The sequence below is a fragment of the Hypomesus nipponensis genome, chromosome 19 (assembly GCF_054491055.1).
Source record: "Hypomesus nipponensis isolate SF chromosome 19, ASM5449105v1, whole genome shotgun sequence".
NCBI lineage: Eukaryota > Metazoa > Chordata > Actinopteri > Osmeriformes > Osmeridae > Hypomesus > Hypomesus nipponensis.
In genome coordinates, this window is record NC_140379.1 from 3400756 (window position 1) to 3424707 (window position 23952).

The following is a 23952-nucleotide window of genomic DNA, read 5'->3' on the forward strand; positions in this document are numbered from 1 at the left end:
CCTATAGCCCCTGCCCGATAGCCCCAGCCTCAGAACTCCAGCCCCAGCAGAGAGCCCTGCTAGAAGCCTGGCTCCAGGAAGCCGTCTTCCCAGACAGGTTTTCTCTTCCTCCCAGGTCTCTCTGGGCAGCTTCATGATGAGAGCTGCAGGCGGCCATGGAAGACATGTTTGGTCTGCTGTGATGCCCCAGAGGGTTAGGGTTAGGCCTCACTGTCCTGGAGAATCACACTGCAGAACCTCCTGCTGATCACCTTTACCTGGGTCAGCCAGAACTCCCCAGCTCACATACCCAACCCACATCCCCAGCTCCCATCCCCAGCCCCCATCCCCAGCCCACAGCCCCAGCCCACATCCCCAGCCCACAGCCCCAGCCCACATCCCCACATCCTCACACCCCCATCCCCAGCCCACAGCCCCAGCCCACATCCCCAGCCCACAGCCCCAGCCCACAGCCCCAGCCCACATCCCCACATCCTCACACCCACATCCCCAGCCCACAGCCCCAGCCCAAATCCACACCCCCAACCCACATCCTCACACCTACACCCCCAGCCCACATCAACAGCCCACATCCCCAGCCCACATCCTCACACCTACACCCCCAGCCCACATCCCCAGCCCACATCCACAGCCCACATCCCTAGCCCACATCCCCAGCCCACATCCTCACACCTACACCCCCAGCCCACATCCCCAGCCCACATCCCTAGCCCACATCCCCAGCCCACATCCTCACACCTACACCCCCAGCCCACATCCCCAGCCCACATCCACAGCCCACATCCCCAGCCCACATCCCCAGCCCACATCCACAGCCCACATTCCCAGCCCACATCTTCACACCCACATTCCCATCCCAAGCTCCTGAAGGTCCAGAAGTTTCCCTGACTTCTGGGCTTCCTCTGGTCTGACTCTTCTCTTGAGATCCCAGCAGCCTCACAGTCATCTTCTCTGTCGCCGTGCCAACATCAGCAACCTTCATCTGCTAGTGGACATGACTGAGTACTGACATCACGCAAACAGCCGTCGGGTAGCCGAGGTCACACATGGATCAGTGGGGCAGGGAGTTAGCGCGCGCACACACGGTCTGAGGCTCCTTGGCAACACGAACGTTGTTGCTCCGCTGTGTGTTCATCTGGGATGTTTTCATCCTCTCCTTCCCCAGCTGCTTATCGAGTGTTAAGAGGAGGAAGCTATCAGATTGTTGTACTTTGATTAGATTAGTGAAGAATGTCTGTCTGAGCCTCTCTCTTCCTCCAGCCTCCCTTCTCCGTCTCTCTCCCTGAGCCTCTCTTCCTCCAGCCTCCCTTCTCCGTCTCCCTCCTGAGCCTCTCTCTTCCTCCAGCCTCCCTTCCCCGTCTCCCTCCTGAGCATCTCTTCCTCCAGCCTCCCTTCTCCGTCTCCCTCCCTGAGCCTCTCTTCCTCCAGCCTTCCTTCTCCGTCTCTCTCCCATAGCCTCTCTTCCTCCAGCCTCCCTTCTCCGTCTCTCTCCCTGAGTGCTGTTAGCGGGCCTGTGGGCTCTCTGAATGATAGCACGGACCCAGATCACAGGGAACGTAGAGTCCACAGTAGAGGACGAGCTTCTTCTACGCTTGCGTGTAGATGAATATGTGTGTTTGTGTGTACATGTGTATATACCTGTGTGTGTCTACTCTGTGTGTGTATAACTGTGTACGTACGTGTGTGTGTGTGTAACTGTGTGCCTGTATACGCGCGTGTGTGTATTAAGATGTATAATGTGTGTGTGCTAGACGTTCCCTGATGTGCTCCGTGTGTGTCCGCAGGGCGTATTCTGGACCTGAAGACCGGCACGGTGAAGAAGGAGGGCCAGCAGTCCTCCATGAGGATGTGCATGGGCTCCAGAAGATCCTTCATCTGCAGGATGAGGTGGGTGTGGGTGTGTGTGTGGGTGTGTAGGTGGGTGTGTGTGTGAGTGTGTGGGTGTGTGCATGCGCAAGTGTGTGTTAGTCTCGGTCCACATCTGGGTGCCTCCCAGGCTGTCCAGTTAGTGCCCCCTCTGACAGCTACAGGTCCAGGGCTACACACACAGACCTTGAAGGTGTGTTTGAGTTATACAGCCGTCCCAAGCACCTTGGTTTACGCTCCAACCAGCCGTGACACACACACCTTATCCCTGCGATCGCTGTGATCCGGGGATGGATGGCACCCGTGTGGAGACAGGGATGTGCGTGCATCCAGAACTTACCTCACACCCTCCAGCGACGCAGCCATATGCTTCCCATCTCAACGTGAGGACATGCATATTTTTATTCCCCAGAGTTATTGGTTAGATGATTGATGTCGCCTCGCTTCATAGATAATTATGCACGGCAGGTGCAGAGACTCCAATAATCATTACAGTCTGTTGGAGTCCAGCCTTCTCACTCCTCTATACATCCACCCTCATGCTCCACAATATCCACGTCTTAGACACACACACAAACATTACTATCTACATTTACACATATGCATTCACACACACGCTCAACACACACAAACTCACACTCTAATGCATACTCACAATCACACACACACCACACTTACACGACACACTTACACAACACACTTACACACACACACTTACACAACACACTTACACACGCACTCTGTTCTCATTGGAAGACTTTTGTTTGTTTCATCGTCTTGCTAAACAGTGTTTTGATCGTGACATTCCTTTGATGAATCAAATCCGTTTGTATTTTTAGCCCAGGAAAACCTCACACACCATTCCTGGAATGTTTCCATTTCCTGATGGCATATGGGGCTCTGTTTTGAGTGGGCTGTAGCTGTTTGTTTGGTCCAGTCAGGGGAGATACCCCCCTCATCCTCCTCACAGATGTGTCTCTGGTGGAATAGACACAGGAATGTGTGTTGTCTCATAGAACGCTATTTGAGAAGGCCCTTTCGTAAATTGGAACGGCGTGCGGAGTTCACTGTTGGAGAGAGACACACACGCACTTGCTGACCTGCACACACACTCAGACCCAGGGCCGCGTGGATCACAGCACAGGGAAAAGGAATGTTTCCACACATCATTTTAAGGAAGTGGATATTAGATCCAGACCTTCTCTCTGTGTAACCTCACCTTTTGTTCACTAGATCAGTGTGGGGGAGGGGGGGTCTGTCCATTCCTGCAAGGACTGGTTCACATTCCACCCATTAAAGTTCAGCCATATCAGTATTCTCTCAATTTAGCAACACAAATCTCTTATCGCGGTTTATTTATCAGAATGGTTTCTCTCAGAGTCTGAGCCAGTCACCAGATGTACAATAACAGAACTCTGGTTTCAGATTGATTGTTGTTCCTAAGGTCTTTCCATGGTGCTCGGCAACACAAACAGAGCAAATGAAACTCAGTCTGACTTCTCCTGGGCTGGGAGCACCAGGGTGTGTGTGTGTGTGTGTGTGTGTGTGTGTGTGTGTGTGTGTGTGTGTGTGTGTGTGTGTGTGTGTGTGTGTGTGAGCATCCATGTGCGTACGTGCGTGTGCGCCTACTTTGTGTGTGAGTGTGTGTGTGTGAGTGTGGGTGTGAGTGTGTGTGAGTGTGTGAGTGTGTGAGTGTGGGTGTGAGTGTGTGTGTGTGTGAGTGTGTGTGTGTGAGTGTGTGTGAGTGTGTGTGTGTGAGTGTGTGTGTGTGTGTGTGTGTGTGTGGGTATAATGAAGGGTATTCTGTTTGTCCCCAGGTGTGGCAGTGCTCCCCTGGACCACATCTCTCTAAATCGCCTGTCCAACATGAGGAAGAGATACAGGTGAGATCAGGACCTCCACACCTCCATCTCCACCCCTCCTTCACCCCCACCCCTTCTGTCCTCTCCATCCCTCCCTCCTCTCCCTCCCTGTCTCTCCCTCTGAGCCCTGGTGGAGCCCCTTGTCCTTCCCTGTCCTGTCACGTCCAGCCAGGTGAGAGATGGTTGTTCTGTTCTCCAGCTATGGACCACCTCTGACACTAAGCAGGACACAGGATGGAACTTGGGTGGTAGGGAGTGTGTGGGTGTGTGTGTGTATTGTAAACATCTGCCCTCCTCTCTCTGACAGGAATGGCCTGGGGCCATCTAAGGAAGGAGAGGCCCAGTACTCGGTGGTGCACTGTACTGGTTACATCAAAGCATGGCCCCCTGCAGGTATCCACACACACACACACACGCTCATACACGCACACACACACACACACACGTCCTCTTTAATACTAGATGACCCGCAAACAAGTATTTTCTTGTTCTTAATCCTCCTTCAGTTCAGTGTTCTCCCCCCTACGCCCCCTCCTCCCCTCCCCCTCCTCTCCTTCCCCCTTCCCTCCCCCCTCCTCTCCTTCCCCCTCCCCCCTCCTCTCCTCCCCTCCCCCCTCCTCTCCTTCCCCCTTCCCTCCCCCCTCCTCTCCTTCCCCCTCCCCCCTCCTCTCCTCCCCTCCCCCTCCTCCCCTCCCCCCTCCTCTCCTTCCCCCTCCCCCCTCCTCTCCTCCTCTCCTCCCCTCCTCCCCCTCCCCCCTCCTCTCCTCCCCCCTCCTCTCCTTCCCCCTCCCCTCCCCCCTCCTCTCCTTCCCCCTCCCCCCTTCTCTCCTCCCCCCTCCTCTCCTCCCCCCTCCTCTCCTCCCCTCCCCCCTCCTCCCCTCCCCTCCCCCCTCCTCTCCTTCCCCCTCCCCCCCCCCCTCCTCTCCTTCCCGCTCCCCCCTCCTCTCCTCCCCCCTCCTCTCCTCCCCCCTCCTCTCCTTCCCCCTCCCCCCTCCTCTCCTTCCTCCTCCCCCCTCCTCTCCTTCCCGCTCCCCCCTCCTCCTCCTCCCCCTCCTCTCCTCCCCCCACCTCTCCTTCCCCCTCCCCCCTCTTCTCCTTCCCCCTCCTCCCCTTCCCCCTCCTCGCCTCCCCCTTCCTCTCCTCCCCCTTCCTCTCCTTCCCCCCGCCCCCTCTCTCCCCTCCTGTCCTCCAGGGTGAGTGCTCCTCACCAGACAGGACAGGCTGTCTGTGTGTGTGTGTGTGACCTGGACTCTAGGTCGCTCCCATCTGAACCATCACACACACCTGCAAGGGTCTCAAAGTGTGTGTGATGGTGAGTCCCAGTGTGTGGGAGAGCAGGATTCAGAGTGTGTGTTAGTGATTACAGTTCAGTCAGGCTTGGGACATTTGGAGTCCAAAAACTGGAGTCTGTTGCCACCTCAGACACGCACCCTCATTGAGACACTGAGTTTTGAACCCAGTGTTTACAGAGTAACTGATTGGAATGGGCCCTACACCCCCAGCCTGGAATTCCCATCAGTCCTGTGCGTAGACCAGGTGTCTTGGGGGTGGGGGGGGGGGGGGGGGGGATGAACCATCACACAGCATGAAATCCAGCTTAGAGCTTTGAGGACAGTGCTGGAACATATCCAGGTATCGCACATTCCCCCACAAACACTCACACACACACACACCACGTGTGTGGAAATCACTGACACATGTTTCAGTCCCCTAAAATAGAACGTTGGAATGTTCTGGACTGTCCCACGCATGACTATCAGCACACACACACACACACACACACGCAGAAGGACCATCCATCTGGATGTGTCTCATGAAATCAGCACAGGGACTGGTGTGAGACGAGTGGAAGGAGGTTGTAACGAGGAGGATAAGGATAGGGCTGCCCTCGTTATCCTTGCCTGTCTGTCTGAATCCCTGTCTCTGTCTGTCTGAATCTCTGTCTGCCTGTCTGTCTGAATCCCTGTCTCTTTCTCTTCCTGTCTGTCTGAATCCCTGTCTCTGTCTGTCTGAATCTCTGTCTGCCTGTCTGTCTGAATCCCTGTCTCTTTCTCTTCCTGTCTGTCTGAATCCCTGTCTCTGTCTGTCTGAATCTCTGTCTGCCTGTCTGTCTGAATCCCTGTCTCTTTCTCTGATTGTCTGTCTGAATCCCTGTCTGCCTGTCTGTCTGAATCCCTGTCTCTGCCTGTCTGTCTGAATCCCTGTCTCTTTCTCTTCCAGTTTGTTTGAATCTCTGTCTGCCTGTCTGTCTGAATCCTTGTCTCTTTCTGTTCCAGTCTGTTTGAATCTCTGTCTGCCTGTCTGTCTGAATCCCCGTCTATCTGTCTGGCCTGTTGGCCTGTCTGAATCTGAACACGCACACACGCACACGCTCTGATGAGTCCTGGTGTAGTGTTTTGTGTAGTGTCCCCCCAGGCCCACATGCTGAGTTCCATTAGAAAGCTGTGTCGTCCACCCCCCCCCCCCTCCTCTCATGAGCCTTCAGAGGAACACACCCCATTATGACAAGATTTCACGCTGTCAAGGAAACAGGACAGGAATTACTATGGGAAAACTGATAACAAATTGTTGGAGTTGTCTCTCTCCTTAACGCTCATTATCTCTCTCTGTCTGGAGGAACAAGACACGGATGTGTAGTGTTGTTCCGTTTCAGTTGTGTAGAGCCAGCATGGCTGTGATTGGTGTGTGTTTTGGCTGGAAGGAGTAAACAAGACTATCCCCTAACACTTGATCAGGGGAGTGAGGCCTGAGCTAGCCAGGCCATCTCCTCTCAACACCCGGCTGTTCACACGGGAAACATCACAGCTACACCTCGTCTGAGGAGACTGGATCTTTCTGCTCACGCTGGCTCACTGGGTCCCCGTCTCCCTTCTTGTCTCCTCTCTCTCTCTCTCTCTCTCTCTCTCTCTCTCTCTCTCTCTCTCTCTCTCTCTCTCTCTCTCTCTCTCTCTCTCTCTCTCTCTCTCTCTCTCTCTTCTCTCTCTGTATCTCTCTCTCTCTCTCTCTCTCTCTCTCTCTGTATCTCCCTTTCCCTCTCTTTAATTTCTGTATCCCGCGGTCTCTCTCTCGCCCACTCTCCTCTCTTTCTCAATATCCCCATCTTTCTCTCGAACTTCTCCTCTCCTCTCTCCCCCTCCTTCTCTCCTCTCTCTTTCTCCCTCTCTCCTGTCTCTCTCTTTCTCCCTCTCTCCTGTCTCTCTCTTTCTCCCTCTCCATGTCTCTCTCCCCCTCCCTTTCTCATCTCCCTCCCTTTCCACTGTCTCTTTCTCCCTCTCTCCTGTCTCTCTCTCCCTCTCTCTCTTTCTCCCTCTCTCCTCCCTCTCTCCCTCTACCTCTCTCCTCTCCCTCTCTCCTCCCTCTCTCCCTCCCTCCCTCTCTCTCCTCTCCCTCTCCCCTCCCTCTCTCCTCTCTCTCTCCCCCTCCCTCTCTCCTGTCTCTCTCCTCCCTCTCCTGTCTCTCTCCTCTCTATCTCTCCTCCCTCTCTCCTGTCTCTCTCCCCCTCCCTCTCTCCTGTCTCTCTCCTCCCTCTCTCCTCTCTCTCCTCCCTCTCTCCTCTCTCTCTCTCCTCCCTCTCTCCTCTCTCTCCCCCTCCCTCTCTCCTCTCTCTCTCCTGTCTCCAGGTATGACTATACCAGAAGAAGACACAGAGGCTGGTCAGACCAGTAAATACTGCCTGGTGGCCATCGGGAGACTGCAGGTATGTGTGTGTGTGGGTGTGTGTGTGTGTGTGTACGTGTGTGACCCTAGTGCAGAGGTGATCAGGGATCTGTCTCTAGCAAATCTCAGAACAGTTCTTACCCTCTGCCCCCCTCCTTTCATCCACCTGCAACCTGACCTCCCTCAACCCTCACGTCACCATGGTTACACAGCGTCCCCTCACAGCGTACGTCCATCTCTAATCTCACCTGTCTGTCTCCCCCCCGCCTCCCGCATGTCATGTCTCTCCCCCATCCTCCTAAATTAGAAAAAGGAGGAATTGATTTGAATCCGTGCCTGAAAGTCATTCGTTAAAGTACACCTGTTCCACCCCAAGCTTGTCTGTAAGCCTGCTGTGATCTTTGAGCTTGCAGATTCATCAGCCAGTAAGTTAGTTAAACCGCATCGATCTCACGGTTAATCTGATGTTCCATCTGTGCTTGTCTCCAGGTGACCAGCTCTCCCGTCTCCATGGATATGAACGGCTTGTCGGTGCCCACAGAGTTCTTGTCACGTCACAACTCCGACGGCGTCATCACCTTCGTAGACCCTCGCTGCATCAACGTGATTGGCTACCAGCCTCAGGTGGGCCCCCCTCCTGCCCCGCGGCTCTGAAGCATAAATCAGAATGGAACCTTCCAGAAATGTAATCCCGGGATTAGCTTGCATTCCTCAGTTCGCCTGACTTGGAAGGTGCATCGTGCGTGAGACCGTGAGAAAATACGTTATGCTGTGGAGAGGACGTCATTCATCCCCCCCCCCCCTCTGTTCTCCCACACACACACACACACACACACTTGAAGATACATGTATCAGACTGGTGAGATGTTGTGAGTTATGTTGTGCAGGTCGTTAGATCCGTATCGGAGCAGGGATGTTCTGCTACAAGAACTGAAGCTGCAACGTCTTGTGAAAGGATGTTTCCTTACAAGGAGAAGTGAGGGGGCTCTTGACGTTGTTCAGACTCCATGTCAGAAGGACTCTGAGCCTAGAGGATTTGTCATTTCACATCAACACGAGTTGACAATAAACGGTTTCTCCTGGGTGAGATTGAACTGTTTACAAGGTTCCAATAAAGGCGACTGCTTGAGTCGCAGCTGGCTCATACTAGTTCCTCTCAGGTTTTCTAAAGTGCCCTGTGTTTGAGTCCTGACTAGATCACATCAGCCCTGGTTAGACCACAGACAGTTACACTGAAGTCCTGTCGGCTCCAGCCCTGGTTCCCGCTGGGTGTGACATGCCAGCCCTGGTTCCGTGGTCACATTTTAGCATCCCTGTGACCTCTTAGGGATGAGGAGCCTGTGGTGCTTTCCTAGACGTGATGAGTTATGATGTGAGTGTGTAGCTGTGTGTGTTACTGTGCATAACTGTGTGTTACTGTGTGTGTACCTGCGCTGTAGGATCTCCTGGGCAAGGACATCCTGGAGTTCTGTCACCCCGAGGACCAGAACCACCTGAGAGAGAGCTTCCAACAGGTACAAAGAGGGAGGGAGGGAGGGAGGGAGGGGGGGAGGGGGGAGGGAGGGAGGGAGGGAGGGAGGGAGGGAGGGAGGGAGGGAGGGAGGGAGGGAGGGAGGGAGGGAGGGAGGGAGGGAGGGAGGGAGGGAGGGAGGGAGGGAGGGAGGGAGGGGAGCCAGAGCCCAGGTTGAGATGTGTCCTTCTGGCGTTCATGGGAACACTCTCCAGGTGTCTTGTGAGCTCCAGCAGTTCATCCCCTGCTCCACCTCCCAGCTGTGACAGCAGGAATGGTTGTGTTCTCTGGTGTTCCCTTACACATGTCTGATACGCTCTCCTCTGGCCCTGTGCCAGAGGCTTCCCTTGAGCGCACAGGAGCTACACACCCGCACACACACTCACACCTTTCTCACTGACACAAACACTCCAACAGGCATGTACGCCAGCATGTCTCCCTGCCTGCCTGTCTCCCTGCCTGCCTGTCTCCCTGCCAGCATGTCTCCCTGCCTGCCTGTCTCCCTGCCTGCCTGTCTCCCTGTCAGCATGTCTCCCTGCCTGCCTGTCTCCCTGACTGCCTGTCTCCCTGCCTGCATGTGTCCCTGCCTGCCTGTCTCCCTGCCTGTCTCCCTGTCTCCCTGCCTGCATGTCACCCTGCCTGCCTGTCTCCCTGCCTGCCTGTCTCCCTGTCAGCATGTCTTCCTGCCTGCCTGTCTCCCTGACTGCCTGTCTCCCTGCTTGCATGTGTCCCTGCCTGCCTGTCTCCCTGACTGCCTGTCTCCCTGCCTGCATGTGTCCCTGCCTGCCTGTCTCCCTGCCTGCATGTGTCCCTGCCTGTCTCCCTGCCTGTCTCCCTGCCTGCATGTGTCCCTGCCTGTCTCCCTGCCTGTCTCCCTGACTGCCTGTCTCCCTGCCTGCATGTGTCCCTGCCTGCCTGTCTCCCTGCCTGTCTCCCTGTCTCCCTGCCTGCATGTCACCCTGCCTGCCTGTCTCCCTGCCTGCCTGTCTCCCTGTCAGCATGTCTCCCTGCCTGCCTGTCTCCCTGACTGCCTGTCTCCCTGCCTGCATGTGTCCCTGCCTGCCTGTCTCCCTGACTGCCTGTCTCCCTGCCTGCATGTGTCCCTGCCTGCCTGTCTCCCTGCCTGCATGTGTCCCTGCCTGTCTCCCTGCCTGTCTCCCTGCCTGCATGTGTCCCTGCCTGTCTCCCTGCCTGTCTCCCTGCCTGCATGTCACCCTGCCTGCATGTGTCCCTGCCTGTCTCCCTGCCTGTCTCCCTGCCTGTCTCCCTGCCTGTCTCCCTGCCTGCATGTGTCCCTGCCTGTCTCCCTGCATGTCACCCTGCTCCCCCCATGTCATGTTCTGACAGCACACACCCAGCAGGAGCCTTCAGAACCACTGACAGACACACACACACACACCTACACACACACCTACACACACAGACACACACCTACACAAAGGCAGACAGCTTAGCTATGGCTGTCAGCTGTGGGTCTGTTGTGTTTGATTAGTTCAGGTGTAAGAGGCTTGTGGCACACGCAGGGTTGCAGGGTAGAAAACCATTTGGTTTTTTGACACGACTCCTCCAGTAATCCCTCTGATAAGCCGGCCGAAGGCTGAGAGACACACCCATCCTCAACATGGAATGAAATATGGAGAGATAGAGGCCAGGACATCAAATTATCTCCCTCTCTCCCTCTCTCTCTCTCTCTCTCTCTCTCTCCCTCTCCCTCTCCCTCTCCCTCTCCCTCTCTCTCTCTCTCTCTCTCTCTCTCTCTCTCTCTCTCTCTCTCTCTCTCTCCCTCTCTCTCTCGAGGCAGGAAGGTTGTCTGTTGCTAGTGGATCAGAGGTACAGGGATGATGACCACAGTCGTCCTACTCTGGGCCATCAGATAATTCCCAGCCAATAACAACAGCCTGCCCCCCTCTCTTCCTGCCCGGGGGTCAGAGGTCACTCACTCTAGCCAATAGGATGCCTTCCCCTCCCTGGGCGTGCTTCCATCCCAGAGCGTTCACAGTTCAATAAAGGAAACCATAGGGAGTCTTCCGTTTGCGTTCCGCGCCCTGCTTCCTGTTGAAGGAAAGCCAGTCCCCCGTGTCGCTGAGGGCTTCTCCTGAGCCCTGCAGCCCAGATCAGTCATTTCATATTCTGACGAGAAGAGCCGCGCCATCACTCAGGCTGACAGCTGGTGATACAGAGAGAATAGGAATATTAGGAGAGTGGAGGTAGGAGAAGAGAGGGGAGGGGAAGATGGAAGGAGGAGAGACGTGAGTCAAAAAGGAGAAGAGCAGATGATAAAAGTAAAGAGATGAGAGAGATGCAGTGAAGAGGGGAGGAGAAGAGCAGGTGATAAATGTAAAGAGATGAGAGAGATGCAGAGAAGGAGGAGAGAGGGTTGTAAGTCTGAAGTGGCATCCTCTCTGCCTGTCCTTCACCTGTGCTGACAGGAGACACATCACTTTGATTAGGATGAAATACAGTGAATGGGAGATGAGAAGGCTGTAAGGAGCAGGAATGTGATGTCTTTCCTGAGCAAGCTAAAGGTATTAGTTTGGTAAGTAAGCTAATTAAATAGAACGATATGATTGTGTGGATGGTTCCATTCCTCCAGCCTTCTCTCCTCATCACCTTGAAATAGACGGGTGATAATATGTCAATATGAGGAGAGCGATCCTGTTCTTTTGTTTCTACCAAATGAGCTCCATCCCTGTGCGCTGTCCTGTTGTCACGGGAACAAAGGCACTAAGTTTGGGGGGAACGAGGCGATAACTCAGTCTCAGGTTATTCTTCTCTCGTCATGATCTGTCTGTCTGCTTCGTGAGTCACCTTGTCACTTCATGCTTCTGATATGACTCCCTCCCTCCCTCCGTGTCCAGGTGGTGAAGTTGAAGGGGCAGGTTCTGTCGGTCATGTACAGGTTCCGTATGAAGAACCGTGAGTGGATGTTGATCCGGACCAGCAGTTTCACCTTCCAGAACCCCTACTCCGATGAGATCGAGTACATCATCTGCACCAACACCAACGTCAAGTATGTCTCACTCACACATACACACACACGCACACACTGACGCTAACATACACACAGCCGCTAACACACAGACACACTACCTCCGCCAGCACATCTCCTGAGCCTGTGCACTGGTTTGACCCTCCAGACTTCTGACACACGCGTGGTAACACCGTTCAGGCTGCACCTCCGCAGACCAGGAGGAGAATAATATTTACGTTGTACAGCCAAGGAACTGTAAGCAGAATGGGCTCCTGTCTGGGAGACATGCGGCTCATATTTCCCTGCTGTTATTGAGAGAGGGCTGCTTGTTAATAGGGTGTTGAGATGATGGAGCCAAGCTGTCTCTGTTGGCCCCCCCTGTCAGACACGGGGGTTTGTTTAGGTCCATCTGGTACCACAGGCCCTGGGCCACAGCCTGATATCTGGTACCACAGGCCCTGGGCCACAGCCTGATATCTGGTACCACAGGCCCAGAACCAGACCTCTGGTACCACATGCCCAGAACCAGACCTCTGGTACCAAATTCCCGGAACCAGAACCAGACTTCTGGTACCACATGCCCAGAGCAAGACCTCTGGTACCACACAGCTGTTGGCCAGACCTGCAGTACCATGGTTCTGACATAGGGGGGCAGTGGTGTCCCTGTTGATCTTGTCACTGTGCCCAAGCAGAGAGGAAAAGTGGAGCAAACGACAGGATGGCAGAATCAGAACACGGCTGTAGCCCACATACATCAACAACTAGCAGCATTCAATTTATACACCATTCTTAATGCTTCCAAAACCAACATCCCTCTCACACTCCAGAACACTGAAGAACACTCCGGAACATTGGAAGAGTTCCGTCCTCCGATTGAGTGAGATTGTTAGATAGTTCTCGTGTGTGTTTGATGGTGGAAACAGGCATTAAAACATCCTTTCCTCCCATTTCCTCCCGGGCCATCATAAGTGAAGGAGCCAGCAACATCATGTTACTGCCAGTGGATCAGATTAGCAGGATAAACATGTCATGGGGTTGCCTGTGTGCATGTTGGGGGATATGTGTGTGTATGTGGATATGTAGAGGTGTGTGTATGTGATGTGTGTGTGTGTGTGGAGTAGTGATGCCAGTGTTCTGTCTGGCTGTCTCTTTCTGAGGTGAGATCCAAGGAAGTGATGTCTCAGGAGCAACAAAATGTGTCTGAGATTTATGGAGGCCACATAAAGTATTAATGTCACTTATCTCCCTGCACGCTCACCTGACATGACACATGACACGCACCCGTGAGTGTGTGTCTGTGGCTCAGAGTGCTCCTTCTCTGCTTGCTCCTTTACCGGCTGCTGTTTAACTGCCTGCTTTCACACACCAGGGTTTTTCCACTGGCTTCCTCCCCTAATATATCTGATTGGGTTTACTTTGCTGCAGCCCAGCAGAGACATTGGAAGTCTTTGTGCTTCTGGAAGTCTAGGTTTTAGCTGCATGATGGGGACAGACAGACAGAGGCAGGCAGGCAGACAGAGGCAGGCAGACAGACAGACAGACAGGCAGAGGCAGGCAGATAGAGGCAGGCAGACAGACAGACGGGCAGGCAGGCAGGCAGAAGCAGGCAGACAGACAGACAGACAGACACAGGCAGACAGACAGACAGGCAGGCAGGCAGGCAGACAGACAGACAGGCAGGCAGGCAGGCAGGCAGGCAGGCAGGCAGACAGGTCTATATAGAGAAAGACCAATAGATAGGCAGGCAGAGAGACAGACAGGTTTAAAGAGAGACAGACAGGCAGAGGATATAGGTTGTATTGTCGAGCCTCATTCAGTGGCAACATTGTTATTCAGAAGCTTGTTTGTTTAATCAGTTTGGGTGTGACAACTCTGCTAATTGGTTTTTCACTAGCTGCTCACACGGTTGGTAACAACAATATTATGACTCTCAGCTGGAGCTATTGGCTTTTTAGGGACAGCCGTCCAGTCCCATCACATCACCGCATCACAGCCATGGCTCTGGCTGTAGAGCTCGGGTTGAGTCCCTCTCTTTCTCTCTGCTCATCTCGGTCTGAGTTGACCCGCTCCCAAACTGAGCCATCTGTAAAGCTGGAGCAGACTGCTATACTGTCTACTGGGAACATGGCGGCTCCAAACTATTACCAAGGCAACCCTCCAGCTCGTCCCTGCGCTCAGGGTGTTGGGTCTGGCCGTGTGAGAGAGAGAGAGAGGGAGAGAGAGAGGGAGAGAGAGAGAGAGAGAGAGGGAGAGAGAGAGAGAGAGAGAGAGAGGGAGGGAGAGAGAGAGGGAGAGAGAGAGAGAGAGAGAGGGAGAGAGAGAGAGGGAGAGAGAGAGAGAGAGAGAGAGAGAGAGGGAGGGAGGGAGGGAGGGAGGGAGAGGGAGGGAGGGAGGGAGGGAGGGAGGGAGGGAGGGAGGGAGGGAGGGAGGGAGGGGGAGGGAGGGAGGGAGGGAGGGAGGGAGGGAGGGAGGGAGGGAGGGAGGGAGGGAGGGAGGGAGGGAGGGAGGGAGGGAGGGAGGGAGGGAGAGAGAGAGGGAGAGGGAGAGGGAGAGGGAGAGAGAGAAAGAGGGGGAAGGAAGGCCAGGGTAGCAAGCTGTGAGCCAGTTGCCGTGGTTATACACCTCCAACTGTTCGCATCCCATCATCCTCTGTTGTGACTGCACCCCAAGGCTTCCAGAACTCTCCTATCAGGACCAACACACACACACACACACACATTAACTCACAGATACACACACATACATTAACATAAACACACTCACACATACAAACATGAACTCGCATGCATGCACACACACTCAAACATCACAAACTCACACACAGACACATTTACATAAACACCCAGATCTTCCAGTCTGCTGTGTGGAGAGAAGGAGAGATAGGACCAGCGAGATCCTGATCAAGTCATTCTTCATGTCCACGGTCGGTGCCTCCTCAGCCAGCCTGCTCACACAGAAACAACAAATTATAAATCCCTCTGTGGGGGGTGCACTTACACGGTCCAGGCTTGGGACAAGAATGAATAAGTAAAAACAAAAAAAAACATTTTTATAATAATTTTTCATGGCTGTTAGAGGCGGGGATCTCATGAGGATGGGTAGGCTGGTGTTTCCGTGGTAACCTGGACCGTTGTGGACACATCCTTGTAAAAGTAATCTGTGGTCCAATCAGACTGTCATCCAGATGACTCTTGTTTTAGACCTGGTCACCCGCGATCGATTCCACACTTACACTCTCCCTCCTTTCCTCCCTTGGAATCCCATTCGCTTGGCGTTCATTTGTATTTATTCGAGCGAGTCGCTAGGAGCCAACCGTATTTTTTCCGTCAACCATGTCCGAAATAACGACTATAAACAAATACGAAGTAGTGTCGCACAGCAGAGGATGCTACACAGACAGCTACAAAACTTTGTTTTGCATAATGTAGAGTTTTAAGCCTATTAAATAAAAAAAACGATATTTCACAAACAGAAGTCTTGATTCTTTGCATCAAATATAGGAACATGATTGCACAGCAGTGTATTTCTTTGGTTATAAGGAAATGTCAAGTTGTTTTTGTCAACATTTTGTTGCTAGGTTACTAATGGTGCACAATAGCTGTTAGCACTTCTGCAAGTCTTTAAAAACACAAATTACCATCATATTAGGGACATTAACAGGTATGGCTCTGTGCTAATATAACATGATAAAACTGTTATGTGTATTCCTGTGTGTGTGTATTCCTGCTGTATGTATTCTTGTGTGACAGGTGTGTGTGTGTGTGTGTGTGGGCCTGTGTGTACATTCCTGTGTGTGTGTATGTGTGTGTGTGACAGGTGTTGACGTCTTGTTGCTGTGTTTTGCAGGCAGCTTCAGCAGCAGCAACAAGCAGAGCTGGAGGTTCACCAGAGAGATGGACTCACAGCCTACGACCTGTCCCAGGTAACCCTCCTGAACCCTGGGTCCACACCATCCGGCGACCCCCCTCCTCCTCCTCCATCCATGGTTAACACTCCCCCATAGCTGTCCAGGCTGATGATGGAGGGCGTCCTTTGATCAGTTCTCTCTGCTCCACCTCCCCCCCCCCCTCCACCCACCACCCCGCTCCACCCATCCCTCCCCTCCACCCATCCCTCCACCCCCCCCATCCCCCCCCCTCCACCCCCAACCACCCACCCACCCCCGCCCCCCTCCACCCATCCGTCCCCTCCACCCATCCCTCCACCCACCCCCATCCCCTCCACCCACCCACCACCCCCCTCCACCCATCCCTCCACCCACCCCCATCCCCTCCACCCCCCCTCCCCAGGTGCCGGTGTCCGGTGTGGGCGGTGGTGTCCATGAGACGGGGAAGAGTATCGACAAGACGGAGGCCCTGTTCTCACAGGAGAGAGACCCGCGCTTCGCCGAGATGTACACAGGCATCTCCAACTGTACGTCTCCCCTTCTGGCTGCAGACAAACTGCACATTCCTGCTCCTCTTATCTCCAGACCTGAGTGATTGTGTACTGTGGTGGTCCCGTCTCCAACTGAGCCGGTCTCTCTTCAACTGTCTCTCTCTCTCTCTCCCCCGTGTGTGTCTGTGTGGGGGTGTGTCTGTGCGTGTGTGTGTCTGTGTGGGGGTGTGTCTGTGCGTGTGTGTGTCTGTGCGTGTGTGTGTCTGTGTGGGGGTGTGTCTGTGCGTGTGTGTGTCTGTGTGGGGGTGTGTCTGTGCGTGTGTGTGTCTGCGTGTGTGTGTCTGTGCGTGTGTGTGTCTGTGCGTGTGTGTGTCTGTGTGGGGGTGTGTCTGTGCGTGTGTGTGTCTGTGTGGGGGTGTGTCTGTGCGTGTGTGTGTCTGTGTGGGGGTGTGTCTGTGCGTGTGTGTGTCTGTGCGTGTGTGTGTCTGTGCGTGTGTGTGTCTGTGTGGGGCTGTGTCTGTGCGTGTGTGTGTCTGTGCGTGTGTGTGTCTGTGTGGGGGTGTGTCTGTGCGTGTGTGTGTCTGTGTGGGGGTGTGTCTGTGCGTGTGTGTGTCTGTGCGTGTGTGTGTCTGTGTGGGGGTGTGTCTGTGCGTGTGTGTGCAGCGGGGGAGAAGAAGATGATGGTTCCATCCTCCACTGCAGGAGGTCAGCAGCTTTACTCCCAGGGCTCTCCCTTCCAGCCGGGACACTCTGGAAAGAGCTTCAGGTACCGCCTGTGTGTGTGCGTTTGTGTGTGTGCGTGTGGGTTGAACAACAATGCTGCAGGTGTTAGTGTGTATGTGTGCATGCGTGTGTGTGTTTGTGTGAGAATGCTGACAGATGTGAGCAGTTGAAGCTGTTGTTTGTCTCTGATATGACAGCAGAATGTGTCTGAAGGGAAAGCTGCAGGGCCAACATAGGATCATATTTCACACTCTAACTCTCAGATATGTGTGTGTGTGTGCGTGTTTTTTTCTGTGTGTGCGTGCATGCTCTGCAGTTCCTCTGTCATCCATGTCCCGGGGGTTAATGATATCCAGCCGTCAGGATCGTCCAATCAGAACCTAGCCCAGATCTCTAGACAGCTGAACCCTGGACAGGTGGCCTGGTCAGGAAACAGACCGCCGTTCTCTGGACAGGTAACACACACACACACACACACTCACACACACACACACACACACACTCTCTTTCCAACTCATACATCAACAACCACACAAATACACACACTCTCTCTCTCACACCACGTAGTGCTGTAGTGTAGTGGGTGGGGAGTGTGGAAGGTCTTATCTAGTATGCACTAGATAGACACTCCTGCTTAATGAACACGCCCTGTCTCCCCCTGTGGTTGTCATGGTTGCCATGTCGACTCTCAGTGGCGTGAGCGCCATGGTAACTGATGGGCTTGTTGTGCCTGCCGTGTGTGTGTGTGTGTGACACACACACGTGCGAGCGTGTGAGTGTGTCGGGCATATGGTCTCTTAACAGCCTCATCCATCTTGTCTCATCGGGGCCAGCTTGAAACACTCACACACAGAAACACACACACATACAAACACACACGGAAACCCACAGACATAGAAACACACACACAGACCCACACACACCCTCACTATGTAGAAACAAACACACATAGAAAACACACAAGCCAATACACACAAGCCAATACACACAGTCTCTGAATTCCTTCCTGCTATCTCTGTCTGCCCTCCAGTCCAGCAAGGCCCAGTCCAGCCCGTTCGGGATTGGTTCTGGTCACAGTTACCAAGCCGACCCGTCCTCCTACAGCCCCCTGTCCTCCCCAGCAACTTCCTCCCCCAGCGGCAACGCCTACTCAGGACTGACCAACCGCAGCACAGCGTTCGGTAAGACACTTCCTGTTTCTATCTGTTCTTGGGTCAGCAAGTGTTTCTTTTGTCAGTGAAGAATAGGAATCTCAGGAAATGTCACTCTTTCAGTGTGTGTGTGTGTGTGTGTGTGTGTGTGTGTGTGTGTGTGTGTGTGTGTGTGTGTGTGTGTGTGGGGAGGGGGGGGGGGATAGCTTGTATATCACAGCAGACAAGTTGACATGGTCAGACATGTTTAGTCATGGTTTTGTGAGAATGGGAGAAAATCTGCTTTCCATTTTTAGAACATGTATCATGTATGAACAAGTCTGGTCACGTCCCAGTCATCCTGTAGACAGACACTGGCCCTCCAGTGTCCCTGCACAACACTGAGGTGGCCCGTAATACACAAGGCAACAATGAGTCCACACACACACACACTAGTCCTCTCCTCCCCTTGTCTCTCTCCTCTCCTCCCATCTGTCCTTCTCTCCTCTCTTTCTCTCCTCTCCTTCTCTCCTTTTCTCTGTCCTTCTCTCCTCTCTTTCTCTCCTTTTCTCTGTCCTTGTCTCCTCTCCTTCTCTCTTCTCTCCTCTCTGCTTCTCTCCTCTCCTTTTCTCTGTCCTTGTCTTCTCTCCTCTTTGCTTCTCTTCTCTCCTTCTCCTTTGTCCTTGTGCCCCAGCAGCAGAAGAGAGGATTGGTCCAGCCAGGTCCTGCTGATGGTTATGGCCGTCCTGACATGGACACTCTAAACAAATGCTCTCTCTCTCCCTCCTTCAATGTGCTGCCTTTATTGGCATGTCATTGCCAAGGCAATCATACACTATACAAATTAAAACAATATCCAAATAGTAATTACACAGTGTGAGAAAAGCGGTAAAAGTAAATAAATAAAAAATATAATAAATAAATAAAATCCTTAAATGCATTCTGCCTTGTTCCATTGTCCCTGAGGTTGGCACCTTGAGAAAGAGCTTCTTGTTGATGACAAACACACACTCTGGCCAGAGTCATTACTGCTTACTTTGTTGTTTCTCTCTTTCTCTTATTTGTCTCTGTCCAGAGGGTTGTGCTGTGTGTGTAGAAACCATACGCACACACACACACACACACACACACACAGTGATCCTCTCGGTCCAGGCGGCTGTGCAGAGTAAAATGGCTGAAGCAGCAGTAGTGGTGTTTCTGTTGAGAGAACTTCCCAATCCTGATCATCTTAAGATTCACAGACCAGCCCCAGACGGGGGATGTTTGAGCATGTGGTTTGAAGATAACAGAAGCTCATTGATATTCTGTTCCAGAGCTCTCATCATGCAGGCTTCAGGCTATTATCAATGAATAACACAATTCAGAATCACCAAACCTAATTAGTATATTAGTCTAGGATTAGTGGTGAACTAATAGTTAAATGAATGGTTAAACTACTAACACTATCTCTACCTGGTTTAACCAGGTGCAGTGTTGGAGTGCAGTTTTCTGTTGTCATGTGCCAGTGCAGTGTTTCAGTTGTCATGTGCCAGTGCAGTGTTTCTGTTGTCATGTGCCAGTGCAGTGTTTCTGTTGTCATGTGTCAGTGCAGTGTTTCTGTTGTCATGTGCCAGTGCAGTGTTTCTGTTGTCATGTGCCAGTGCAGTGTTTCAGTTGTCATGTGCCAGTGCAGTGTTTCTGTTGTCATGTGCCAGTGCAGTGTTTCTGTTGTCATGTGCCAGTGCAGTGTTTCTGTTGTCATGTGCCAGTGCAGTGTTTCTGTTGTCATGTGCCAGTGCAGTGTTTCTGTTGTCATGTGCCAGTGCAGTGTTTCAGTTGTCATGTGCCAGTGCAGTGTTTCTGTTGTCATGTGCCAGTGCAGTGTTTCTGTTGTCATGTGCCAGTGCAGTGTTTCTGTTGTCATGTGCCAGTGCAGTGTTTCTGTTGTCATGTGCCAGTGCAGTGTTTCTGTTGTCATGTGCCAGTGCAGTGTTTCTGTTGTCATGTGCCAGTGCAGTGTTTCTGTTGTCATGTGCCAGTGCAGTGTTTCTGTTGTCATGTGCCAGTGCAGTGTTTCTGTTGTCATGTGCCAGTGCAGTGTTTCTGTTGTCATGTGCCAGTGCAGTGTTTCTGTTGTTATGTGCCAGTGCCGTGTTCTGCTGGGGTTGGGCCACAGAACAGAAGCTCTCAGTGGCCTGCATGCAGAGGTGAACCTGTGATGAATGTAAGGAGCCTCCTTCCTCACAGTCTCCAGAGCCTGACCCTGCTCACCTCTTCTCCAAGATAACCATTTATTGACTGGTCAGGTCACGGCTTCTCAATTTATGGATTTGAGAACATGCAGCAAGCCTCTTAACGGCTGTAGTAATAGCTGTAGGAGCAGAGTGGCAGGGGATTGATGGTGTGTACAGAGAAGAGAGAGCTTCGCAGCTCCATAAACATTCCTAACGCCCATGTCTCCCTCAGGCTTATGGGTCTAGTACTTCCTGTCGGAACAATGTCATCTCTCTTAAATAGTATGTCTATAGGCTACTGTTTGTCTGTCTCTCTTTCTGTCTGTCAGTCTCAGCAGTCCTTAGCCGTCACCATGCCTGATTCAGCTGTGAGATAGACGCAGGCGGGGTTGACAAGCAGTGGATAACAGCTGTTCCACACAATAGGACATGTTCCTGTACATAAACCTCCACCAGTGTTCTGAAATGTGTAAGCTGCTAACCCCCCCTGTGACCTGTGATCCTTTCCCCACCCTCCACCCCGCCCTCCACCCCGCCCTCTACCTACCTCTCCGGCCCGCCCATGCCCAGACGTGTCCGGGGAAAGCAGCCAGAGCGGGGGTCAGTTCCAGGGCCGGCCCAGCGAGGTGTGGTCCCAGTGGCAGAATCAGCACCACGCCCAGCAGCCTGGAGAACAGCACTCACACACAAACCCCAGCCAGACAGAGGTGTTTCAGGTAACTTCACACTCACACACACACACACACTCCATGCCCCACCCAGCCTCTTGGCATCTCACGCCCACCTGCTGAGCTGAGGGTTATGTGCCGTGATCTGGATGAGGCGACCAATCAGAGGCCATGTCCGAGTGATGAGCCCTGCCCCAGGCCCAGGGTCCACTGCCTGTGTGTGGTACAGTTCCCCAGCCTGGCCGCTAAGCCGTGTGTTCTCCTCTGTCTCCAGGACATGCTGCCCATGGCAGGAGACCCTTCTCAAGGAGCAGCCAACTACAACATTGAGGACTTTGCTGACCTCGGCATGTTCCCACCCTTCTCCGAGTAGAACCCCCCCCCCCCCCACACACACACACACACACACATGTTCTCACAGGGGGGAGCACGGACTGCGAAGGAACAGGACGGCGATCTCTGTGTCCACCCTTCGTAGTTTTCATCCCCTCTCTCTCTCTCTCTCTCTCTCTCTCTCTCTCTGTGTCTCTCGTGCTCTCCCTCTCTCTTGATCTTTCTCTCTCCTTCACACACTCATACACACACAGAGTTTATGTTCCCACAGTACGGTGAATGACTGGGTACACCTCACACACAACTTCACACACTCACGCTACGTCTGTGGACTTCAAGGCCCGCGCCTCTCTCTCTCTGTCTCTCTCTCTCTCTCTCTCTGTCTCTCTCTCTCTCTCTCTCTCTCGCTCTCTCATACCTCATCCCTGCAGTGGCGTCTGTGTTCCCAGGAGGGCGTTACACACCCCAGCCTGTCACACACCAGCTCGCGAACGACGGACATTTTCAGGCACTCTTTCAACAGCGAACAATTGGGTTCGAAAGGTGAAAGGTCGAGACTCCTAGCTGAGCAGCAAGCCGGAGTGGCAGGGCTGGAGTTTGATTGGTGAGGACGGCGAGTCCTGTTCCCTCCCTCCATCCTCTGGCCACGCCAGAGCTACTCATCACGCCTGGAAGTGAAAGTCCTGTTGATTGTATCTTCAAATCTGCCAATCTTTTGTCTTACACTCTGTGTTCCACTGTTCAGCCAAACGGTCCCTGGAGCAGAGGGCTCCTGTACAACCCTAATCCTGCTGCTCTCAGTATTACATCCAGCTTGTTGTGTAAAATAGAAACTATATGTATAACCCTAGATTAAAACGGACTCACGTAGACAAGGGATCTGTGTATAAACAACAACAAAAAACGACGAAAAAAAAAACACAAAAGACACAAGTCATGCTAACCGCGTCCGCTAAGCTAAGGCGTAAAGTGCACTTCATGAAGCTAACCGCCCACCAGCCTGCTACCAGGGAGGAACCGCCACAGGGAGCTAGCTACTCGCAGTACACTAGTGTATCCTTATCCTTCAGCTCTTAACACTCTGATTCATGACTTGACCATGTTCTTCTTTTGACTATTAACAGAGACTAAGTACTACTTTATAGCGGGGGGACTTTTACACGATGGATTGTATTACGTGTCTCTGGCAGGAATGATGGGATCATCTTGATCTTGATCTGGAGTCGATCTGGAGTCCTTTTGCTAAAATCTCAACTAGATGTTTTTTTTTGTAAATAATGTGATTTTTATGTGGACACGTGTTACTTTCACACGATAAGTGTTTCTGTGTAGCTTTTAAGGATATCATCGTGTGCAATGTGAGTGCATATTTAACTCTGGTATTTAGTTAGTCTGTTAATTGTACATTGAGTTTTAGACCTGTATAAACTGTGTAAATGTGGTCCATTATTTTTGTGTAACAAATTGTGCTTGTGACAATAAATTCTTATTGGTTACGTGGTTTCCAATCAAACACATGCATCTGACTCCAAACTTGTTATTGGGTGATTTTTCATCCTTTTTTCTTATTTTTTCTCTCTCTCACCCCCAAACGGTCATGTTTTAACATCCTAATGTTCCAGACGAGAAGATGTCGGCCAGCCCTGCTCAGATCTAGACACTGATAAGGAGATCTGCTGTCGTTATGACCCTTCAGTCTACATCCTACTGTAGTTTTCCGTTGTCCGTCAAGCCGTGGTCCTGGTCTGTGTGTGTGTGTGTCCTTCAAGCTGTGGTCCTGGTCTGTGTGTGTGTGTGTCCTTCAAGCCGTGGTCCTGGTCTGTGTGTGTGTGTGTCCTTCAAGCCATGGTCCTGGTCTGTGTGTGTGTCCTTCAAGCCATGGTCCTGGTGTGTGTGTGTGTGTGTCCTTCAAGCCGTGGTCCTGGTGTGTGTGTGTGTGCTCCTCCTTTCCTGTAGGAAGCACGGAGGACGTGAGGGAGGCGCTGAGTTGGGCTCTCTCCCAGGGTTCTCAGGGTTAGTCTGTGTGTGTGTCTGTGTGTGTGTCTTTGTGTGTGTCTGTGTGTGTGTGTGAGTGAGAAGTTGAAGGATGAGCTCTGATGTAAGGGTGGTGACCACCTATCCCTTCCTCACTGTGGCGCTCCAGTGAAAGGGTGTGTGGCGGTTGTCCTAAACGAGGTGTACCGAAGCTTAAGTACTTGACCCGTAGCGGTGATAGCATATCATAATGACTTCATGTTAGACTCAGAACACTTCCTTTCTTTCAGGAGGTAGGGAGTGTCTGGGCAGGAGTCTGTCAGCTGCGGTGCTCACTGGACACCGGCCCTCTTCTTCAAAACCACTTGACACAGAATGGATAAGTGTCTGTTTTGGTTAAAGAGGCTTATGTGGATGCTTAGCCTACTTACCCTCCCCTCTCTATGGACATTGTTGCTATTGAGATAAACAGTTCTAAAGCTGTTATCTCTGAAAACAGCCAGGTGATAACTCTACAGTCAGGGCATGGGCCTTTAGGAGAGCATGCGGCCCGCCCCCCGTGTATGATGCTTCAGATAAGTGTCTGCTAAATGAATACATTAAACAAAACGTTTGATATTCGGCATATATTGGATACGTTCTGATGCAGCATGAAAACCCCTCTGAAA

General features: G+C 52.7%; 1 protein-coding gene across 2 annotated transcripts in view; it reads left to right on the plus strand.

The window, feature by feature from the left end:
• The window catches only part of arnt2 (aryl-hydrocarbon receptor nuclear translocator 2), a 37492-nt gene extending 14669 nt beyond the window's left edge, over positions 1-22823 (plus strand). For both annotated transcript variants that reach the window (XM_084681719.1, XM_084681720.1), the window contains 14 exons: positions 1785-1887; positions 3684-3749; positions 4036-4121; positions 7349-7425; positions 7875-8009; positions 8825-8899; positions 11754-11905; positions 15713-15788; positions 16156-16279; positions 16907-17009; positions 17283-17421; positions 17997-18147; positions 20880-21025; positions 21252-22823. In XM_084681719.1, coding sequence (XP_084537845.1) covers positions 1785-1887; positions 3684-3749; positions 4036-4121; positions 7349-7425; positions 7875-8009; positions 8825-8899; positions 11754-11905; positions 15713-15788; positions 16156-16279; positions 16907-17009; positions 17283-17421; positions 17997-18147; positions 20880-21025; positions 21252-21350 — 1532 coding nt within the window. In that variant the 3' untranslated portion in view covers positions 21351-22823. The remainder of the gene's footprint in view (positions 1-1784; positions 1888-3683; positions 3750-4035; positions 4122-7348; positions 7426-7874; positions 8010-8824; positions 8900-11753; positions 11906-15712; positions 15789-16155; positions 16280-16906; positions 17010-17282; positions 17422-17996; positions 18148-20879; positions 21026-21251) is intronic.
• Positions 22824-23952: the final 1129 nt, after the last annotated feature.